The sequence below is a fragment of the Culicoides brevitarsis genome, chromosome 3, assembly GCF_036172545.1.
Source record: "Culicoides brevitarsis isolate CSIRO-B50_1 chromosome 3, AGI_CSIRO_Cbre_v1, whole genome shotgun sequence".
NCBI classification, from domain to species: Eukaryota; Metazoa; Arthropoda; class Insecta; order Diptera; family Ceratopogonidae; genus Culicoides; species Culicoides brevitarsis.
In genome coordinates, this window is record NC_087087.1 from 33,471,066 (window position 1) to 33,491,370 (window position 20,305).

Sequence of the window (20,305 nt, forward strand, 5' to 3'; positions counted from 1 at the left end):
AACCGCCATCTCCGTAACTGACATTGCTAAAAAAATTATTTTTCATTAAATTTCGACAATTAAAGGGATTATTTGGGACCAAAATAGTTAATTTTGACGATTGAACAGTAGCTGAAACCTTTTATCATCGGGATTTTTGACAAAATTTAATATTTTTCGGGAAAATGGCGAGTAATGTGATGGTAGCAGTGCGAATTCGACCATTGGTGCATTCGGAAATCATTAAAGGTGAGATTTTTTGGATTTTTTAAGGGAATTTCTTTGTTCTGAAATGATTTTTCATTCAGGATGTGTCGAAGTCGTAACAAAAACAGATGGAGAGCCTCAAGTGAATGTTCGCGATAAAGAAGCGTTCACTTTTAACCATGTATTTAGCCAGAAAGACTCGCAGGAGCAAGTTTACAGCGATGCGGTTGAGCCGATGATTGAAAACTTGTTCAAGGGATATAATATAACGATTTTGGCTTATGGGCAAACTGGCTCGGGTGAGATTTTTTGAGAATTATTTTATTTTTTTTTTGGATTTCAGGCACTTTTTAATTATTAAAAATTGATTTTTTTAAATTAATTTTTAAAAATTTGTGTTTTTAATTTTTTTGCAAAAAACAAAAAAAAAAATTTTTGAAGAAAAAAAAATTTTAGTCAATTTTCTTGTTCATAAAGTATTTTGGAAGTCAAAAAAAATATTTTGCAATTTTAAAAGACGAATTTTAAAATTAATTCTTACAAAAAATAATCCAAAATTAGAAATTAAATTTAAAAAAATAAATTTTCAAGGCAAAATTATAAAATATTTGAACTAATTTTTTTAAATTCTTGTTCAAAATTTAATTTTTGCATTAAAAGATTTAAATAATTTTTATCTGAAACTTTAAAAATGTGTCTTTTCAAATTAATTTTCTTGATTTTGTATAAAAATTTTAAAATTTGAATATTTCCTTCGACTTTTTCATTCATAAAATTTAAATATTAAGAAATTTTTGACTTTAGAACTAAAAATTAAAAATTTTGCAAAAAAAAAAAAAAATAAAAAAAAAAACTAAAAAAATTTTTAAGGTCAAAAAATTATTTTTCTACTCTAAAAGATAAATCTCAAAATTAATTTTTAAAAAATTAACGAGAATCAGAAATTAAACTAAGGAAATTTTAAATTAAAATTATTTTTTTTAAGGCAAAATTTTAAAATATTTCAAAAATAATATTTATTTTTTTTTTTGCAAATTTTACATAAATTGAAAAATTTAAGCTTTTTTTTAACTGAAAGTTCAAAAATTTAACTTTAAAAAAAAAATAATGCAAATATTTGTTCAAAAATTTTGAAATTTTAGTATTTTTTCGACTTTTAAATAATTTTTCATTGAAAAAAAAAAAAATGTTAATTTTTTGAGAAGATATTTGAGAAAAAAATTTATGAAAATTTATATTTTTGTTGATAATTGAACAAAAATGCATTATAAATTGTAAAATTTCGAAAATTTTTGAAAATAATTAATATTTAAAAAATTTTCAAATTAATTTTTTTTTCAGAAATTGGTTCAAAATATAACAAAAATTGAACATTTTCTTCAAATTTTTTTAATTTTTGATGCATTTTTTACTGATTTTCAACAAAAATATCATTTTTTAAGAATTTCTTTCTTAAAAAACCAAATCAAAAAAAAAATTTCTTGAACTTTTTAAATTTAAAAATTTCCAAAATTCATTAATTAATCTCATTAAAATCTCGTAACAGGTAAAACCTACACAATGGGCACCGCTTCAAACGGCGAAGAAGGCCAAAACATGGGCGTCATTCCCCGCGCAGTCCGCGAAATCTTCGAAAAAATCCAAGAAAAAGACGATTCCGACGTAAAAATCACTTGTTCCTTCTACGAATTGTACAACGAGGAAGTTTTCGACTTGCTCACCGACGAAAACGTGTCCCGCGAGAACAGCGTACGCAAAGTTCAAATGAACAAAATCGAGGGCTTATCCGAAAAATCCGTTTTTAAACCAGAAGATTGCTTAAATTACCTTCAAAGCGGCTCCCAAAAACGAACTGTCGGCGCAACTGCCATGAACAAAGAATCATCCCGCTCGCATGCGGTTTATTCGTTGAATTTATGCATCAGCCCTCACGACGGATCTCCGGAAATAACATCGAAATTTTTGCTGGTCGATTTGGCGGGATCGGAGCGTTGTAAGAAGACAAATGCCACGGGAACGCGCATGAAAGAAGGCGTCAACATCAATATGGGACTTTTTTCCTTGGGGAAAGTCATTTGTGCGCTTTGCGATTCCAAGTCGAGTCACATTCCGTATCGCGAAAGCGTTTTAACGCGCTTGCTACAAGATTCGTTGGGCGGCAATTCGTACACTTTGATGATCGCGTGTGTGTCGCCTGCTGACTACAACGTCGAAGAGACAAATAACACGCTTGTTTACGCAAATCGAGCGAAACAGATCAAAAATAAGCCCACAGTTAACATGGATCCGACCAAACAAGAGCTGAAAATGCTCAAAGCGGAAGTTGAGAGACTTCGTCTTGCTCTTGTGGGTAAAAATCCGGGATTGGCATATCCGAATATCGGTAACGAAAATGTCGATCCCGTCGAAATGCAACGTTTGAACCAGAAAAATAACGAATTGACGAAACAGCTGCATAATACCTTGATCGATTTGACAAATGTTGAAATGAGAGCAATTCTGGCGGAAGATGTTTGTGTCGAAGTCGGACAAAAAGTTGACGAATTCAAACTTTTTATCCTGAAATATTTCGAGGAAAAATTAAGTGATCCCGAAACTTTGGCCCAAATCACTTCGATGTTCGAAGAAATCGATAAAATCATGGCGCAATACAAAAGTGAGAAAAATCAAACAATTTCCTCCGTGAACGATACTTCCATGAACGATTCGCATCACGGGCAAGATGACATTCAAGAAAATTTCGAGAAACATACCGTCAAGCAACAGGATTATGCGACAAAATTACGCGATTTGAACACTGCCTTAGCCTTGAAGGAGCAGTTACATCAAAAAATCAAAGAAAATTGTTCGCGTCTCACGACTTACGATCCCGATGTGACAAGTGTCGACATCAACAAGGACTATCTCGAGCAAATTCAGCACCTTACAAAAGAGTTGGAAGACGTTAAAAATCAAAAGACTGAACAAAAATGCGCCAAACTCGCGGAGGAACGTCGTAAAAAAGTACAAGAGCTCGAAGGAAAAATCGAAGTTTTACGCAAAAAATGTCAACAACAAGAAAAATTGCTGAAACTCAAGGCTAAAGATGGCGAACGCGTCAAATTACTCGATCGCGAGATCAAGGAAATGAAAACGTCGAAGGTTAAGTTGATTCGGCAGATGCGTCTCGAGAGCGATCAGTTCCGTCAATGGCGTTTAAGTAAGGAACGGGAAATAACGAAGATGAAAGAAGTCGATCAAAAGCGAAAATTGGAGCTGATTCGCAAGGAATCGATGCACCAAAAGCAACAAAATGTCCTGCGACGCAAGATGGAAGAAGCAATTGCCACAAGTAAACGTCTCAAAGAAGCCCTGGACAAACAAAGTTCAGCTCGGGCACAAAAAAATTCCAAAAATACGAATATTCAACAGAACTTGATCAATGAACTGCTGGTTATACATTCCATTGTTGACGCGAAAATGTCTGTTAAGAGTTTGATGGATGATCGGGCAACCCTAAATGCGCGCCTTTTACAGATCAAGAAGCATCCGAAGGAAAATGCGGCAGAAATTCAGTCAATTCAGCAGCAAATCGAACTCAGAAGTGCCCAAATTTCAGATTTGCAGACCCAGGTGATCTCCATGGACATTGATGCGAAGATCAAAGAGATCGGAGATCAAATTTCCAATATGGCGGATTACAAAATGGCGTACAATTCGCTTATGAAGCAATCAATTACCGATCGGGAGAATTACATTCAATACAAATTGGAGATGGATGAGTTGCGAGTGCATGCGGAACAGCTGGAAGAGGATTCGAAAGCGCAAAAAGATCTTTTGAGACAACAAGAATTGAAATATGAGCAACGAATTAACGACATGCAAAAACATTATGAGGAGAAAATGTCGTGGGTTTTGCGTGAAATTGATGTTTTGAAGAAAAAAGAATCCCTGAACGATACTTTTGTCATTGAAAGTGAAAAGGGATTCGGCGAAGCGATGGCTGACACAATGGAGCAACTTCGTAACGAACTCGAAAGCTACAAACAAAAATGCGCCGACCTCGAAGCTCAGTTGGAAAATAAGGCAAAACCGGCGCCAAAACAGAAAAAATCCGTTAGTCGTGTCTACGAAGATCCCCATAGCGATTTTGAGTTTATCGATGAAACCGACGACGATGAAGATGATGATCTCGATAATTCGACTTTGGATCCCGAATGGCGGAAAACTCCGTTGTCGAAACGAACGCGTCGCACAACGTCGTTGATTCGCAAGTCGTTTGCCATTCCAGATGTGCCGCGGAAAATGTCGACTGAGGGACCCAATAAGTGTGCCTGTAAGGGAAATTGCAGTACGAAAGTTTGTTCGTGTCGTAAAAGGAATGAGAGATGCGGCGATCATTGCAAGTGTGACCACGAGAAATGCCTGAATATCGTGAAAAATGAATTTAATGAGAATGACGAGAATGAGGGCGAAATGACGCCGATGGTTAAGAAGGAAGGGAATGTCTCGAGGAAACATAGCATGGATGAGGATGGTGCTAATGCCACGTTTGATACGAGTGTTGCCACGCCGAAAAAGATGAGGTAAGGAAAATAATATTTTTGAAAAATTTTATCGAAATATCGACCCAATATGAACAGAAATGAGCTTTAGAATGAATATTTATTCAATTTTAGGCTTGAAATTGGTCAAAAAGTGACTTGTTAAATTTATCAGCGTTTGAACTTCCAAACGCTGATTTTTTTGTTTCGTCAAATATCGACCCAATATGAACAGAAATGAGCTTTAGAATGAATATTTATTCAAATTTTAGTCAAAAATATGAACTTGAATATTTAAATTTTATCAGCGTTTGGTCAAATCAAAAAAGAAATGACTTGTAAAATTTATCAGCGTTTGTACTTCAAAACGCTGATTTTTTTGTTACTTCAAATATCGACCCAATATGAACAGAAATCAACTTTAAAATGAATATTTATTCAATTTTAGGCTTAAAATTGGTCAAAAAGTGACTTGTTAAATTTATCAGCGTTTGTACTTCAAAACGCTGATTTTTTTGTTACGTCAAATATTATGAACAGAAATGAACGTCAAATATCGACTCGACCCAATATGAACAGAAATGAACTTTAGAATGAATATTTATTCAATTTTAGGCTTAAAACTGATCGAAAAGTGGCTTGTTAAATTTATCAGCGTTTGAACTTCAAATCGCTGATTTTTTTTTTACGTCAAATATCGACCCAATATGAACAGAAATGAACTTTAGAATGAATATTTATTCAATTTTAGGCTTAAAATTGGTCAAAAAGTGGCTTGTAAAAAAATCAGAGTTTGACCCTCCAAATATCGACCCAATATGAACAGAAATGAACTTTAGAATGAATATTTATTCAATTTTAGGCTTAAAACTGATCGAAAAGTGGCTTGTTAAATTTATCAGCGTTTGAACTTCAAAACGCTGATTTTTTTGTTTCGTCAAATATCGACCCAATATGAACAGAAATGAACTTTAGAATGAATATTTATTCAATTTTAGGCATAAAATTGGTCAAAAAGTGGCTTGTTAAATTTATCAGCGTTTGAACTTCAAATCGCTGATTTTTTTTTTTACGTCAAATATCGACCCAATATGAGCAGAAATGAGCTTTAGAATGAATATTTATTCAATTTTAGGCTTAAAACTGATCGAAAAGTGGCTTGTTAAATTTATCAGCGTTTGAACATCAAATCGCTGATTTTTTTTGTTACGTCAAATATCGACCCAATATGATCAGAAATCATCTTTAGAATAAATATTTATTCAATTTATTTATTCAATTTTTCAAAAACTTGAAAAAAATCCCACACTTTCTAATATATTTTTTTTTCTATTTTTTTTTTATAGATTACCCGACTTGGATGTGACAACTCCTGTTTACATTTACTCACAAAAGAAGCGGAAACCTTTATTGGAGCCTGAATTGCTCAACAATAATGCTGCAAAACATCTTCAGTTGCCTCAATGAACTCGAAAAATGATCCTTAAACCTTAAAAAGTAATTATTGTATTTTTTTGGACGTGTATTTAGTCCCATGAAACGTTTTTTGATCTTTTTATTTGTTTAACTTTTATTAATTATTAACGATTATTATTAAATATACATGTTAAAATAAATATATTTCTTTTTTTTCTGTCATAAAAATATTGACATTTTTTTTGGTAAATTTTTCCTATAATTTTTTTCGTAATTCAAAAATATTTTTTTGTCTATCTAAATTTTATTCGATAAAAGCGTCGACGACACAAACTACATCAAAATGGAAATGGATCGATGTGACTTAGGTCTCGTTTGATGCTCGCGTCGAAGATGCTGCGCCACAAAACGATCCTTATTTCGTCAATTTGGTTGCAGAAACTGAGATCCAGGAGTTTAAGTCGCTTGCATTTCGACAAAAGACGTTCGACAGCATCTGTACTGATCCCGAAAATGCCCATGAGATCAAGTTGCTGCAAATTCGGGCAATAAACGCCAATGTTGTCGAGATCGCGATCCGTTAATCCTCGCACTGCGGTGAGAAAAAGCTTTTTCAGGCGAGGACAACTCTTCAAAAACGCCAAAAGACTTTCCGTTGGCGGCGTTTCTTCACGCAAACACCATCCAAAGTCGACTTCTTCGAGGTCGTGACACTCGGCAAGCGCCCGGAGACCTTGATTCGTCAGAGATTGCGACTTCCAAAAGTCGAGCGAGATCATTTCCTTGTTAGTTTGCGCGATTTGGATCGCAATTTCGTCCATATTGAGTAACAAACTGCTCAAACCGACGTTTAAATGCTTCAAGTGTCGATTGCTGGACAAGATTTGGCAAAGCGGTTCGGTTTCGATGCACGCCCGAAACAAATCGAGACGCTCCAGATGTCGAAGTTGCGCTAATGGATAAAAATCCTGACCATCCATGGAATAGTTACGAAGTGAAAGCTCCTTGAGGTTGTGACAAACCATCGAAATTGTGTTCAGACACAAATCGTTGAGGAATTTGCAGGAATCCAAACGAAGGTGAGTTAGCGAAGAGCCACGTTCTTTAATGAAACTACGGAAAAAAATCAAAAAATAATTTTTTTAGTGAAAATTTTGAAAATTTTGACAAAAACTTACTCTCTAAATTGACTTCCGGAGATGCAACTGAACAATCCGCACCACGACAAGTCCAATTTTCGCAGGAATCGGATCCGTTTCGACAGAGATCGCAGCAAAACGTTGTTAGTTACGGGCCAATAAGGTTTCAAATTGATTTCTGTGTAGAGCAGAGGGTCTGTGGCGACATCAAAGAGTGTTCGATCGACCTGCGCGATGCGAAATAATGATCGCAGATCCAACATTGACAATATTTTGAACAATACTTCGTAAGGCAACGTGTTTAAGGTGAGTTCTTTCGCTTCAGACGATGAATTTTCTTGGAAATCTTCGCGATTTGGGCGATCCAGCCCAGCTTCCTGCACAAAACGATTGAAATCGTACCGAAAAAACTCCTGAATTGCCTTATCTTGGTCGTCGCGAGGCTTAAAACGAACCATTTGAAGCTCCAACTTCTTCTGAATTGGGCCCTTGAACTGTCTTTTTGTCGGAAATTGCTTCACACGATGCGGATTGACGTATTTTTTGCCTACCATCTCAACTGCATCGATTTCCGTGAAATAATTCAACTTTGAATGCTTGAATTCGATCTTCAGAATTCGTGTTGGCAACGAAATTCTCTTGATATTCGGTTGAAATTTCCTTGCACGAGCCGAATGGCGTTCCGAAATCCATTCCGCAGCATCAGCTTCATATAATAAACTCCATTGATCGATTACTGTGTAAGCCCATATCCGAATTACGGCGCCCGGATTGTACGTTTCGTAGATCCAAATGTGCTCCGGGAAGACACATTGCTCGAATTGCAACACGATGAAGTCGTCAGCGACGAGCGTTGGTTGATTTTGCGCCTGAAATTCCGCGGGACAGGAAGATAAGTCGCGCCACCAAGGGCCGTAAGTACGAAAAGCGAATGTTTCGGGGAAATCGCCGTGCGAGGGGTACTGCGACGGGCGTCCGAGAATGTTTTGCGATGTGTAGGAGATGCTCGTGTCAAGGCCAAATTGGGAACTGCAGTCGAGTACTTCAGCAGCATATTGGGAAATTTCGATATCTGACGTGTTGTTACTGCTTGTTTCCGATTCTGAAGGGGTTTCTGACTCTGTTGTCTCTTCGGTCGACAACATTTTTAATGTGATTCGAACGTTTAAGTGCCCATTCAAGGGGTTTTTTAGGAGTTAATTTAATATAAGAAGGAAATTGTTATTGTTTTGTTTTTCAAGAGGCTCGTGACTGAATTGCATGAGGAAATCCATAGTGACCATGAGACGATCGAAAGTGATACTGTTATATGCTGTTATAATTGAGGCTCGTGACGACTTGCACGAGGAAATCCATAGTGACCATGAGGGCGAATTTGAGACGAATGCAATTGATAAGGACGTAACCATCCACGTAAGCTATTTAAATCGATCGTTAATAATTAAATTAAAATTATTATAATAATCGCAATGGCGCTAATAAATTTAATTTAAATATTTTTATCATTTTCATTAAATTAAAGCTTTTGATAATTTTTTACGTAACCATCCACGTAACCATTCAAATCGATCGTTAATTATAAAGTTATTTTTTTTTTAATTTCTTATATTTTAATATTTTATATTTAATTTAAAATAATTTTCAAATTTTATTTTTAAATTTTAATTTAAAGTTTAAAATATATTATTTTTTAATTTAATTATATTATAAATTTTGTATTTTTAATAATTTTTATTTTATTTAAAAATAATTTTAATTTTTATTATTTTTTTATAATTTTTATTTTTTAAAATTTTTTTATTTAATTTTAAAATTTTTTAATTTTTTTTAAATAACTTTTTTTAATTTTTAAAATTTTTTATTTCTTTTTTAATTTTAAAATAATAATAATTTTTCAAATTTTAATTGCCTAAATAAATAAATAATTTAATAATCAATTTTAAATAAAAAATTTTTTTATTTATTAAAATTATTTAATTAATTAATTTAATCAAAAAAATAATTTTAATTTTTAAAAAAAATTATTTTTTTTTTATAATTTAAACTTTTTTTTAATTTTTATTATTTATAAATTAAAATAATTTAATAGTTATTTTTTTTTTTAATTCTTTTTTTTAAATAAATTTTTTTAAAAATTTTTCTTAAAAAAAATATTTTTATTTTAATTTTTTTTTAAATCCTATCAATTAAACTTTGACCGGAAATTCTTCTCTAAACTCTTTATTGTTTCCAAAATACTTAAAAAAAATTCAAAAAAAAAAACTTAGACATACCTTTTCACTTGAATTAGCATCAGACTTGTACATGAGTGAATGATCAATTTGACATGATTATTGTATCTTTGTGCAAGACGAGTAAAAAAAACACGGAGAGAAGAAGAAACTGATGAAATACATACGAGAAGGTATCTAAATATAATAAAAAGAAAGATAATATGGATGTACAGAAAAAGACCATCTGAGTGGATATTCTTGTTATTATTCTCCGGTTTGATATTAAAAATAGGCTGGAGATTTATTTATTAAAAGGATTACTGAAACGCACTCGAGAAGAAAATATTTTTTCTTTTCTTGTGATTTTCATTACCTTCATTTTATTTTTTTTTTTTAATTTTTATAAAAAAAAAATTAAACTAAATATTCAACTAATTTTTATAACTTTTCTCTCGCAGCAAAGCAAAACGAGCAAAAAAAAAGACGAAGACTGCTAACAGTGAAGCGCCACAGGATTTATTTGTTTTTCTTCAACATTATGTATGATTATCATTATTGTTAACTCGCGAACCTCGCAAGTACTTGAATAAGCAGCATACAGCGCGAAATCGAGTGAATTAAAAGATAAATGTGCAATAAATTCAGAAATAATGTAGTTGAAATGCGGCGGAACGTTTGATATCGTAAATATGGCTTTTTCTCTCTCTCGTTACGAGACTCGAATTAAATCATATTGATTATTTATGAAGCAAGAAAAGCTCCGACAATCCGATATCGTACGCAAGTCCTTTGGGGTATATCATTGCTCGAGTCGCTTTACTTGACTGTTGATTTATGAATTAAAAAAAAAGATAATTGAAATCCAGAATTTATTTATATTTTTGTTTGTTTTAATCGCAAGTTGGTTAAAAACCACGCAAAATTAATCAAGATCCGTCTTTTTGTTTTTATTAAAGCACGAAACTATTATTTAAAAACACAAAACAAACAAAGAAAAGTTGTGATTGATGAATTTTTATTGTTTTATGAAAGAAAAAAAATAATTTTTATTCACTCGCACATTTTAATTGAAATATTTCAAGCAACATGACGTGTTTCCCTTATGATATGCATAAAATAATTAAAAGGGAATTTTTTTATAGAGAATGGTAATTAATTTTTTTTTATTTTAATTTTATTCTAAAAGAAAATAATTTTTTAAATAAAAATAATTATTAAATTAAAAAAATAAAATAAATTAAAATTATTTATTTATTTAAAAATAAAATTTAAAAAATTCATTTAAATTCATTAATTTATTTAAAATTAAAACAAAAATAAAAACAAAATTAAAATTACCTAATTTTATTTTTTTGAAAAAATAAATAAAAAAAAAAAATTAAATTCCATGAAATTTCTTTAACAGATGCATGCACTTCCTAACCTCATAATGACACAAAAAATGTATCAATATCAAACTCTTTCGTCAAAAACAAAAAAAAAATGAAATGATACTCTTTAAGAAATCATTAAAATTTGATACCCAAAGGAGACGTCTCTCGTGTTATGACGATGATCCGGATAACAGGTGGACAAATTCAATGATGATGATAAATGCATGCCGAGAGTATGTGGTGACAATGTTTAATGTATGAACATTTCAATAACATTTTTTGTCTGTCTCTCGCTCTTGAATGGAAATGGAAATTGTTTTTAAAAAAGGAAGACATTATTCAAGACTCAAGGGACATAAATTGTGTTTTTGTTACATTTTTTGTTTATACTTAATAGTTGTCATTTTTTTATTTTTACTTCTAACAACTAAACATTTTATAGACTGCCACAGAGAGAGAGAAACAAACTAATAAAATGTCTGTAAATTTTATTTTCTATTTTTTTTCTTTAGAAGGAACAGTAGCTTGACCCGTATGGAGTATGTTAATCGATACTTTGGGAGATAAATTTTTATAAATAAACATGATACTTATTTACTTTTAGGATAGACAGTTGGAAGGTATATGAACAGAAATTAAGATCATTATCACTCAAAATGATAAAATACGTTAATATTGGGATATCTTGTTGGACAATCTTCTGAAGATTTTTTGGTAGGTGTATCATTTCATACAAAAAAAAAAAAAAAAAAATAAATAAAAACAAGAGAAACAGGTAAATGACACGAAAAATAAAATTTGTTAAATTTGTGGGATGAGATGACAGACTTTGAGACAACTGTTGAAATAATTTTTAGAAGAAATCCTTAGAAATTTAGTCAAAAATTTAAATTTTATTTAGTTGTTTTTAATATTTTTAATTTTTTGATAAAAATTCTTGGTATGAATTTATTTTAAAATTATTTTAAATGCTTGGTTTGAATTAATTGGAATAATTTATAATCTTGATCTATGAATGGATAATTTTTGTATTTTTTTTTTAATATTTAGAAGTTACTTTGAACTTTGAAGAAGTTTGACAATTTAATTTTAATAAGTTTGAATTTTTTGATAATTTTGTCCTATTTAATTTTTATATCGAAAAAAAAAATAAAAATTAAATTAAATAAATAAAAAAATAAATTAATAAAAAATAAATTTAAAAAAAATTAATTAAATTAAATTATATAAAAAATTTTTTTTAAATAATTCATTTAAAATTAAAATTATTTTAAAAATTCAAAAAATGTTTATTTAAAAAAAATAATGTTTTAAATTAAATAAATACATAAAAAAAATAAATTAATTTAATTAAAAAAATAAATAATAATAAAATCAAAAATAAAATAATTTTTAAAAAGTTAAATAAAATTTAATTAAAAATTATTTTTATAAATTCTTAAAAATTTTAAATATTTTAAGAAATTTTATTTTTTTTTTTTGAGATTCAAAAAAATTAAATGCAAATTGAACGAAAATAATATTATTTAAAAAAATTGTTAAGAAAAAAAATTTTTGACGCACTTTTATAACTTAATTTTGAAAGATTTTTTATATTAAAAGTCATCACATCACGAACATCTGAGGTTTTTTTACCACAAAATTTACCACAAGGAACAAAATAATAATTGACAAGGTCCTTTATTGATCTCTTGTATCTCTGCTTCCAATGTGTCTACCGTCTCAAAACTAAAAGAAAAAAAAATGTAAAAAAATTAATAAATAAAATTATGAATGAAAAGTTGTAAACAATTGATATTTTAGGTTCAAACGTTAAATTTAGACATTTTAATAATTATGTAAAATTTTATAACTCGTGATTTTTTTTAAAGAATAGAATATTGATAAAAAGGAAAAAATTAAACTTCAAAATTTTTAAACTAAAAACTTTAATCTACTTTTAATAAAAAAATCCAAAAATAAATGAAAAATTTCTTTATAAAAAAAATTTATCGATAAAAAAAAACAATTTAAAACGTGCAAGAATCACATGCTCCAAAGTTATTATCTTCTCAAACGGTTGATTGATTTTATTTCTGAACATATTGAATTTTTAATGAGCCTGACACACACACAAAATAAAAAGAAGATCACGATACCATTACCATAACTGCATTTATTGCCGAAAATAAAAAAATGCCAACGAAAAAAAATTGCCTTGCTAAAGATGTTTGCTAACTGTATCATATCAATTTATTTCAATAAATCAAAAATGCAAGCGAGGAACACACACACAACATTCTTCCAATTCACTCGCAATAATAACAGACTATTTATGCCTTTTACACCATAATTACACACTAATAAATAATCTGCACTTTTCAACACGGCACTGCTGCTCTTTTCGCTTTTTTTCATAAATAAACGCCACACAAAAAAATTATTATTCGTCGTCGTCGTCGTTCTATAATAAAAATAACTATAATCAATTGGTCTTATCAATAACTTAGAGGCAACTTAAACACCACAATTAGATCTCATTAAAGGGGTGGTCCACATTTGTTGAGAGGATAATTTGTTGTTCGTCGTTCGTCTCGTTGCTCTCACGTGAAATCGTGCAAAAGTGTAAAAAAATAAAATGCACAAGGAGGGAGTTTTTACGTTTCTGTTTGTTTTGAATCGTATATCAATTTTTTTCTTGCCTTTATGCATAAAAGGCAGGAATGAAAAAAAAGCAAAATAAACATGAGGCATTGTTTGTTTGTTTTTGCACGTCAACATGCATTAAATTTGATGGACAAACTATGACGACGACGACGTTGCGTGGATTGGATTGGAATTGTGGAAAAACAAAAGAAAAATTTAATTAAAATTTCGTATCCTGTTGCATGTCGCTTAGTTGACTTTGCTTCTGCTTGGAAGGCTAATTTGCTGCTGCTTTGATTGAACGTTGACGAACATGGCTATAAATAATTTTCGGTTTTAATGTCACATGGAAGTCTCAGCATGCTTCGAATTGAAATATTGCCCGTGTAATTAAAATAATGGATCATGAGCGTTTTTAAAACAAAAAAAATATATTTTTTGTGAAGAGAAACGTGATTAATGGTACGAGAAGCTCGAGATGAATTTGAGGCAGCTACCAAATTTCTCGTAGGTGATTCATCACGTTAATTGCTTGGAGCTGCTGTTTTTACTTGGAGCTTATCAACCTGCATGTTTTTTATTTAAAAACTGAAGATTCAAAAAATTTTTTTCGAAAATTCGAAGTTTTTGAAATTATATCGAAATTTTAATAAATATTTCTTTTTGTTTTTTTCAAGGTAATTTTTTAAAGAAATATTTATTAAATTTTTGAAATTAATTTATTAACTTCGAATTTTCGAAATTTTTTTGCAAATATTTTTTAAAATTTTTGAGTTGTTGAAAAAAATCTTATTAGGTTTTGTTATCTATTTTTTTTAAATTTTCGAAAAAAATCTATTTTACAATTTTTTTTTTCGAAAATTCGAAATTTTTTTTTAACAAAAAATAAAAAAAAGTTTTTTTTAAGTTTGAAAAAAATAGAAAATTTCGTGAAAAAATTTAATTCATATTGAAAATAATTATATTTTTATTTAGGCCGCTCCAAATCTTTTTCGATGTTTTTGTCCCAAAACATTTTTTTCAAAATGGGGGGGGCAAAATAAAAAAAAAAAGTTTTGAAATACTGTTTCATACAAAATGCCAAAATATTAACAAATTTTGGTCTTTCATGAATATTTTAGATATTTTTATGGTATCTACATTTAGATTTGATGATTTAAGATTGATTTGAAAGTATTTCAAGTTAAAAATTTTAACAAAAAAATTTCATAAAAATATCCGTCAAAAATTTTTTAAAAATAATTTTTAGGAAATATTTTTATAGAAGAAAATTCATGTAAAATTTCGATTTTCAACACAAAAGATTTTAAAAATTAACAATATTTTAAAAAATCTTTGAAAATTCCTTAAAAAAGTAAGAAAAAGGACCAAAAAATGGTCAATTTTGATGAAATTTTTAACTTTTTTTTTATTTTGCCCCATTGGATTTTCGGCTTTTAAAATGGGGCAGGGGACAAAAACACAGAAAAAAATTTGGAGCGGCCTTAAAAAAAAAAATAAAATAAAATATAGTTTGAAATATTTTCGAAAAACAAATTCTCAAATTTTCGAAAATTCGAAAATCAACATATTTTTATACTTTTAAGTACTTTAAAACAAAACAAAAAGAAAGTTTAGCAAAAAAGACATCCATGAGCAAAATTTCAGCTTTCAGTTAAAAAAATTTCCTTACATCTCTTGACTCATCCAAAAAATTCCTCGAAATCCTTCACATTTTCTTCGAAACCCTAAAAAACAAAAAAAAAAAATTATCACAAAATCTACATTTTTTTTATTATTTTTTTTCTTTATCTCCAGATCGATCAACATCCAACTTGATGACACAAATTTAATTGTCTTCAGGACGATGTCTGCTAACGGGACGCCTACCTGCTGTGTGAAAACCCATTTTTACAGAGACAGTTGTTTTGATGACATCTTGTCTTTTCGTCATGTAGGTCGAATGCATCTTGACAGGTGAAAAAATTGATAAAAATATCATCCATCGGCTAAAAAAGGTAAAAAAAAAATTAAATTAAAGGCAATAATCATTTGTTGCACCTTCTGAATTTGTTAGTATTTGATTAATTATTCTTCTGATTTTGTTGTTTGAAGTCTTAATTGAAATTTTGTGTTAGAAATAAATTATTTTTTTTTTATTTCGAGACGCAAGAAAAAATTTTTTTTGGATATTCTTGAATTCCGTCTCACATCATTCATTCAACTTGTTATCATTTTTTTTCGTTGAGAATTTTTTTTTTTTTTTTGAATATTTGAGTAATGAAACAAGCTTTAAAACAAAAAAAATATTTTTTCGAATGTAGGTGAAGAAACCGATTAATCATTAATAGATTAGCGTTTAAACGGTTCTTCCTTCATTCGTCGTCTTGCCTTCTAATAATCGAGTTGTTTCACGCAGCGCGAGGTTTCTCGAACACCAGTAGCGTTAATAAAAAAATGTTACCAATATTTTAATTAAATTTTTACCTTTCTTTGTGTTTTCAGGTCCATTGTTAGCGACGACGACGACCATCATTGACTAATCAATTTATTCATATTCAAATTGAATGTTCAGTAATTATTATGCATATGCGGTCATAAATTAGCTGACGACACGTAATTTATTATTTGTTGAGACACATAACACAACAAGGCACTTTTCTGTCAATATTCTGTTACAAACTTGTCTCTACCAGGTCATTTATTTTTATTTCTTATCATTGGTTAACATCAATTTTCTTGCTGTTGAGACGTTTTTTCAACGGGACATGGAGTTTTTAGTGGTTTTGAGGTCTGTCGGATGAGGAATGAAGCTAAAAAGGTAAAAATATTTAAAAATTTTGTTAAAAATTTAATTTAATTTTTATAAAAAATTTTTTTTAGGTTTTGAAATTTTCTGAAATTCCAAAAAAAATAATTTTCTTACGTTTTAGGACTGTCGGGTAAAAAATTGACCTAAAAAAGGTAAAATTTAATAAAAAAATTTTGTTAAAAAAAATAACTTAACTTTTAAAAATTGATTTTTTAGGCTTTGAAACCTCCTGAAGCTCCAAAAATGAAAATTTTCTATTATCGGGCAAAAAATAAACCTAAAAAAGGTAAAATTTAATAAAATTTTTATCAAAAAATTATAAAAATTTTCATAAAAATACCTTTTTTAGGCCTCAAAACCTCCAAAAAATCAAATTTTTCGAACTCCAAACCATGTTAAACGATGAAAATCATACCAACAGGATATTTGCTGCCCATTTCGCATTCCACAAAAAATCCATTAATAACCCCTTGAGTAGCTCTCCGTTCGTGAAAAATGAAATCAGACACGATTTCAAGCAAAAAAGTAACCAAATATGCAGTAGAAGAAGTAGAAGGCAAAACGCATGCTGCGAGTATTTCAAAAAGACAAGAAGAAGTCCACGTATCAGTTTTAATTACTAATGCAAATAATCAAATGTCTAAATGATCTGCCTCAGAAATATTTTGATTGACATACGAGAAACATCCAAAAAAGGCAAAAAAAAAACAAGAAAGGCAAGAAAGGAAAATTGGCATTCGAGTAATTTGAATTTTTGGTGGTCGTTTGCGTTTTTTGCCAAGTACTTTGGCGAGCATGGTGCCCATGAAAAAAATAATTTTTGTAAAAATTCGAATTTACGAAGATTTTTTCGATGGGCAACCTGCTCGTTAAACATGTCCTGTAGGTGGTAGCTTCGATTTCACTTAAAATTGCTCGATAATTGGAGTAACAAACAAGAAAATTGATAATTTTCTGTAATTTTATGCACGCACTCGACTAATTTTTTTTTATTTTTTTCAACAGATCAAAAAAAAATTGTGTTGAGCTAAATTAGTGTTGTCATAATTATTGCAGCGCGCAAAAATCCAGTAGCAAAAGTTATTATCGACAGACATCATTCACAACAAACGAACAAAAGGTCACTTGCCTTCGATATTTCAAGTCATTCTCAAGTCGTTCATCAGCTGCACACTGAACAAAATGCCGCAGCATGATTTCAGCCGATTTGTAGATTGCTCATCGGAGATTCAATTAGCAATGACTCGGGATCGGGTCAGCGGGAGATTTAATGAAAACCGTGTTTAACATGCGATGAAATTCAGCTTTTTATTTGTTTTTTAAACAAATTTTTCGATTTCGTGTGTAGTTTAGATCAATTATCGATTATCAACAATGGGGCATCGACGCGGAGGCGCATTGTAACGAAAATTGTTTCGAAAAAAGTTGTTTGAGATTGATTAGAGATTGGAATTGATGCAGGCGCCATCGAGAAATTTGGTTGAATTTGAAATGAATTTTGGGTGCAGCGTTTAAGGTGATGATCGGTATGATGGCGCGACAAGTTTTTGGGCAGTGAGATGTAAAATATTGACAGACGAGACGAATTTTTAAATAGATCACGATTTGAATTTTTATTTCTTTTGAAGGTAAGTCAACTAAAAACAATCAAATTTAATTGAAATTCTTTATTTTAGTTCTCGAAATGATTTTTTTATTCATTTTTGTTTGAAATGAAAATTTTCGATTTCGAAAGAATTTTTTTTAACTTTCGAAATCGAAAATTTTCATTTCGAAAACAAAAATTTTATTTCGATATCGAAAATTTTCATTTCGAAAACAAAAATTTTAATTCGGAAATAAAAATTTTATTTCGAAAACAAAAATTTTAATTCGGAAATAAAAATTTTATTTCGAAAATAAAAATTTTAATTCGGAAAAAAAAAACTTATTTCGAAAATAAAAATTTTATTTCGAAATTTATAATTTAAGGTTCTGGAAATGAAATTTATATTTTCGTAATAAAATTTTTATTTTTGAAATGAAATTTTTAGAATTCGAAATAAAAATTTTCGATATCGAAAAAAAATTATTTTCGAAATAAAAATTTCCTTTTTCGAAATTAAATTTTTAGCTTAACTTAATTGATCTTATTTTAAGGAAATTCTTGAAAAATTCAACTTTTTTATATTATTCTTGACCTTGCTCTTATATTTCTCTCCTATTTAGATGTAACATCATCAAATTATCCCTTGAATGACATCTTCATTATTATTTGTTATTTTGTACCAATTTTTTTTGCAATTTTTAAGTAAGTACCCTTGAGTACCATTTGTTTGCACTTAATCAAAACAAAATAAGTTAAGTGAAGCGGAAATATTAATTTTAAATCCCATCCAATCCCCATAAGAATAGAGAAATGAGCAACATCTTTACATCAATTTAGATAAAAGTTACATAAACTACACTTTTATCTGAACCGAAAAAATAAAAAAAAAAATAGTGAAAAAATTACAAACACACATTTAGATAATGGAATCCTGAGAGGTAAATAAAAATTGGTACTTGATGTTTTTTTCTGAGGGTCCTTTAACGTAACAAGGGTTCGTGCGTGCACAAAAGAAAGACGATCACCCCTCTTGCTCTACTTTACTCAAAAAAAAAGTTGTGCCGACTCGGATTGCATGGCATTAGGACATTATTTTACAATTTTTCTCCCGTAATTTATTGCGTTGCGTACTTTTTCGTGTACGATGATGTATTTTGTTGTCAAGTAAATAATTGTTATTGTTGTTTGTCATAACATTTATGTTTAAGTGATATTTGAAAATGGTAATTGAGGCTTAATAATTGTTATTACTTTTCAACTTGCGACTCAAAAAATCGAATTTCTCAACAATTTTTGTGTTATTTTGGGGGAAGCGAGGCCAAAATTTGTAATGAGGCATTAAATTAAACTCCATGTGACAACTCATAGATGCGGAAAATTAATTTTTGATACGCTTAACGAGCATCCTCAAATCGCCAAATCCATCCTTGGTCCCCAAAAAAAAATCTGTCTGAGTCAATTTTTAATGCATTGCAATATTTCGTTCGAAGAAGATAACGAAAAATCCATTTGCAAAGTTTTTTCAAAAGCGACCGAGACTCGACGATGGATAGCTTCATACAGAATTTATATGACATTTTACCTATATTTATTAATGTATTCTTTCGTTGGCGATTGTTTTATTCATACAAAAAAGTGAATAAATGCCATGTGTGTCTGACGACAGAAAATACATTCTGAAATGAAGAAAAAAAAAACTAACAATGATATAAAAAAATTATACAAAAAGAAGGAAATATACCTTTTACAACAGCACGGTGAGTGAATTAAGTCCAGACAGTGCAAGAAGATTATCTTCCTGTTTTATCGCGAACGTAATAAATTTTATTTTTTTTTCAGCTTTTTTTTATTTGTTTAAACAAATTCTTTGCTTTGGATTTAAATGAATCCAAAAAGTTTTCTTAAATATTTTTTGTTTTGTTTTTTTTTATTAATAGAGAACAAAACTTTGGCAGTTCATGCAATTTTTCATTCAGACGTTCATGATGATAAGGTTTGTGGTCATGAAATTAATGAAGATGATGACATTTTGTACAAAATTATTTTTTTATGTGAGATTTTTAAGTGATTTTTATTCAGAAACTTTATTTTGGATTAAAAATATTTTATATTGAATTATAAAAAATAATGCAAAAACTTTTCTTTTTATTAAAAAAAATTAAACTCTTCAAATAAAAATAATTTTAAAAAATTATTAATTAATTATTTTATTTAAATAATTTTTAAAAAATTATTAAAATTTATTTTTTCATTTTTTTACCTTACTGTTCTTTAAATAATTAAATTAATTTAAATACTAATTAAATAATATTTTATTTTATTTAGTTTTTTTTAAATTAAATTAAATTTAATAAAAAATTTAAATTAAATTCAATAAAAAAAATTAAAATATGAAAAAATTAAATAAAAAAATTAAATTCTAAAATAAAATAATTTTTTAAAAAAATTGTT

At 29.1% G+C, this 20,305-nt stretch overlaps 2 protein-coding genes across 2 annotated transcripts; one reads left to right on the forward strand and one right to left on the reverse strand.

The window, feature by feature from the left end:
* The first annotated feature begins 27 nt into the window (after window positions 1-27).
* Window positions 28-6,194, forward strand: LOC134835727 (chromosome-associated kinesin KIF4). The gene is made up of 4 exons (XM_063850661.1): window positions 28-228; window positions 288-485; window positions 1,733-4,751; window positions 6,056-6,194. The coding sequence occupies exons 1-4, from the start codon at window positions 165-167 to the stop codon at window positions 6,174-6,176; spliced, it is 3,402 nt and encodes a 1,133-aa protein (XP_063706731.1). The 5' UTR covers window positions 28-164; the 3' UTR covers window positions 6,177-6,194.
* Window positions 6,195-6,311: 117 nt separating this feature from the next.
* On the reverse strand, window positions 6,312-8,490 carry LOC134835728 (F-box/LRR-repeat protein 4). Its single transcript, XM_063850662.1, has 2 exons — window positions 7,304-8,490; window positions 6,312-7,238 (listed from the first exon to the last, which is right to left on the reverse strand). The coding sequence occupies exons 1-2, from the start codon at window positions 8,407-8,409 to the stop codon at window positions 6,464-6,466; spliced, it is 1,881 nt and encodes a 626-aa protein (XP_063706732.1). The 5' UTR covers window positions 8,410-8,490; the 3' UTR covers window positions 6,312-6,463.
* Between the last annotated feature and the right edge of the window lie 11,815 nt (window positions 8,491-20,305).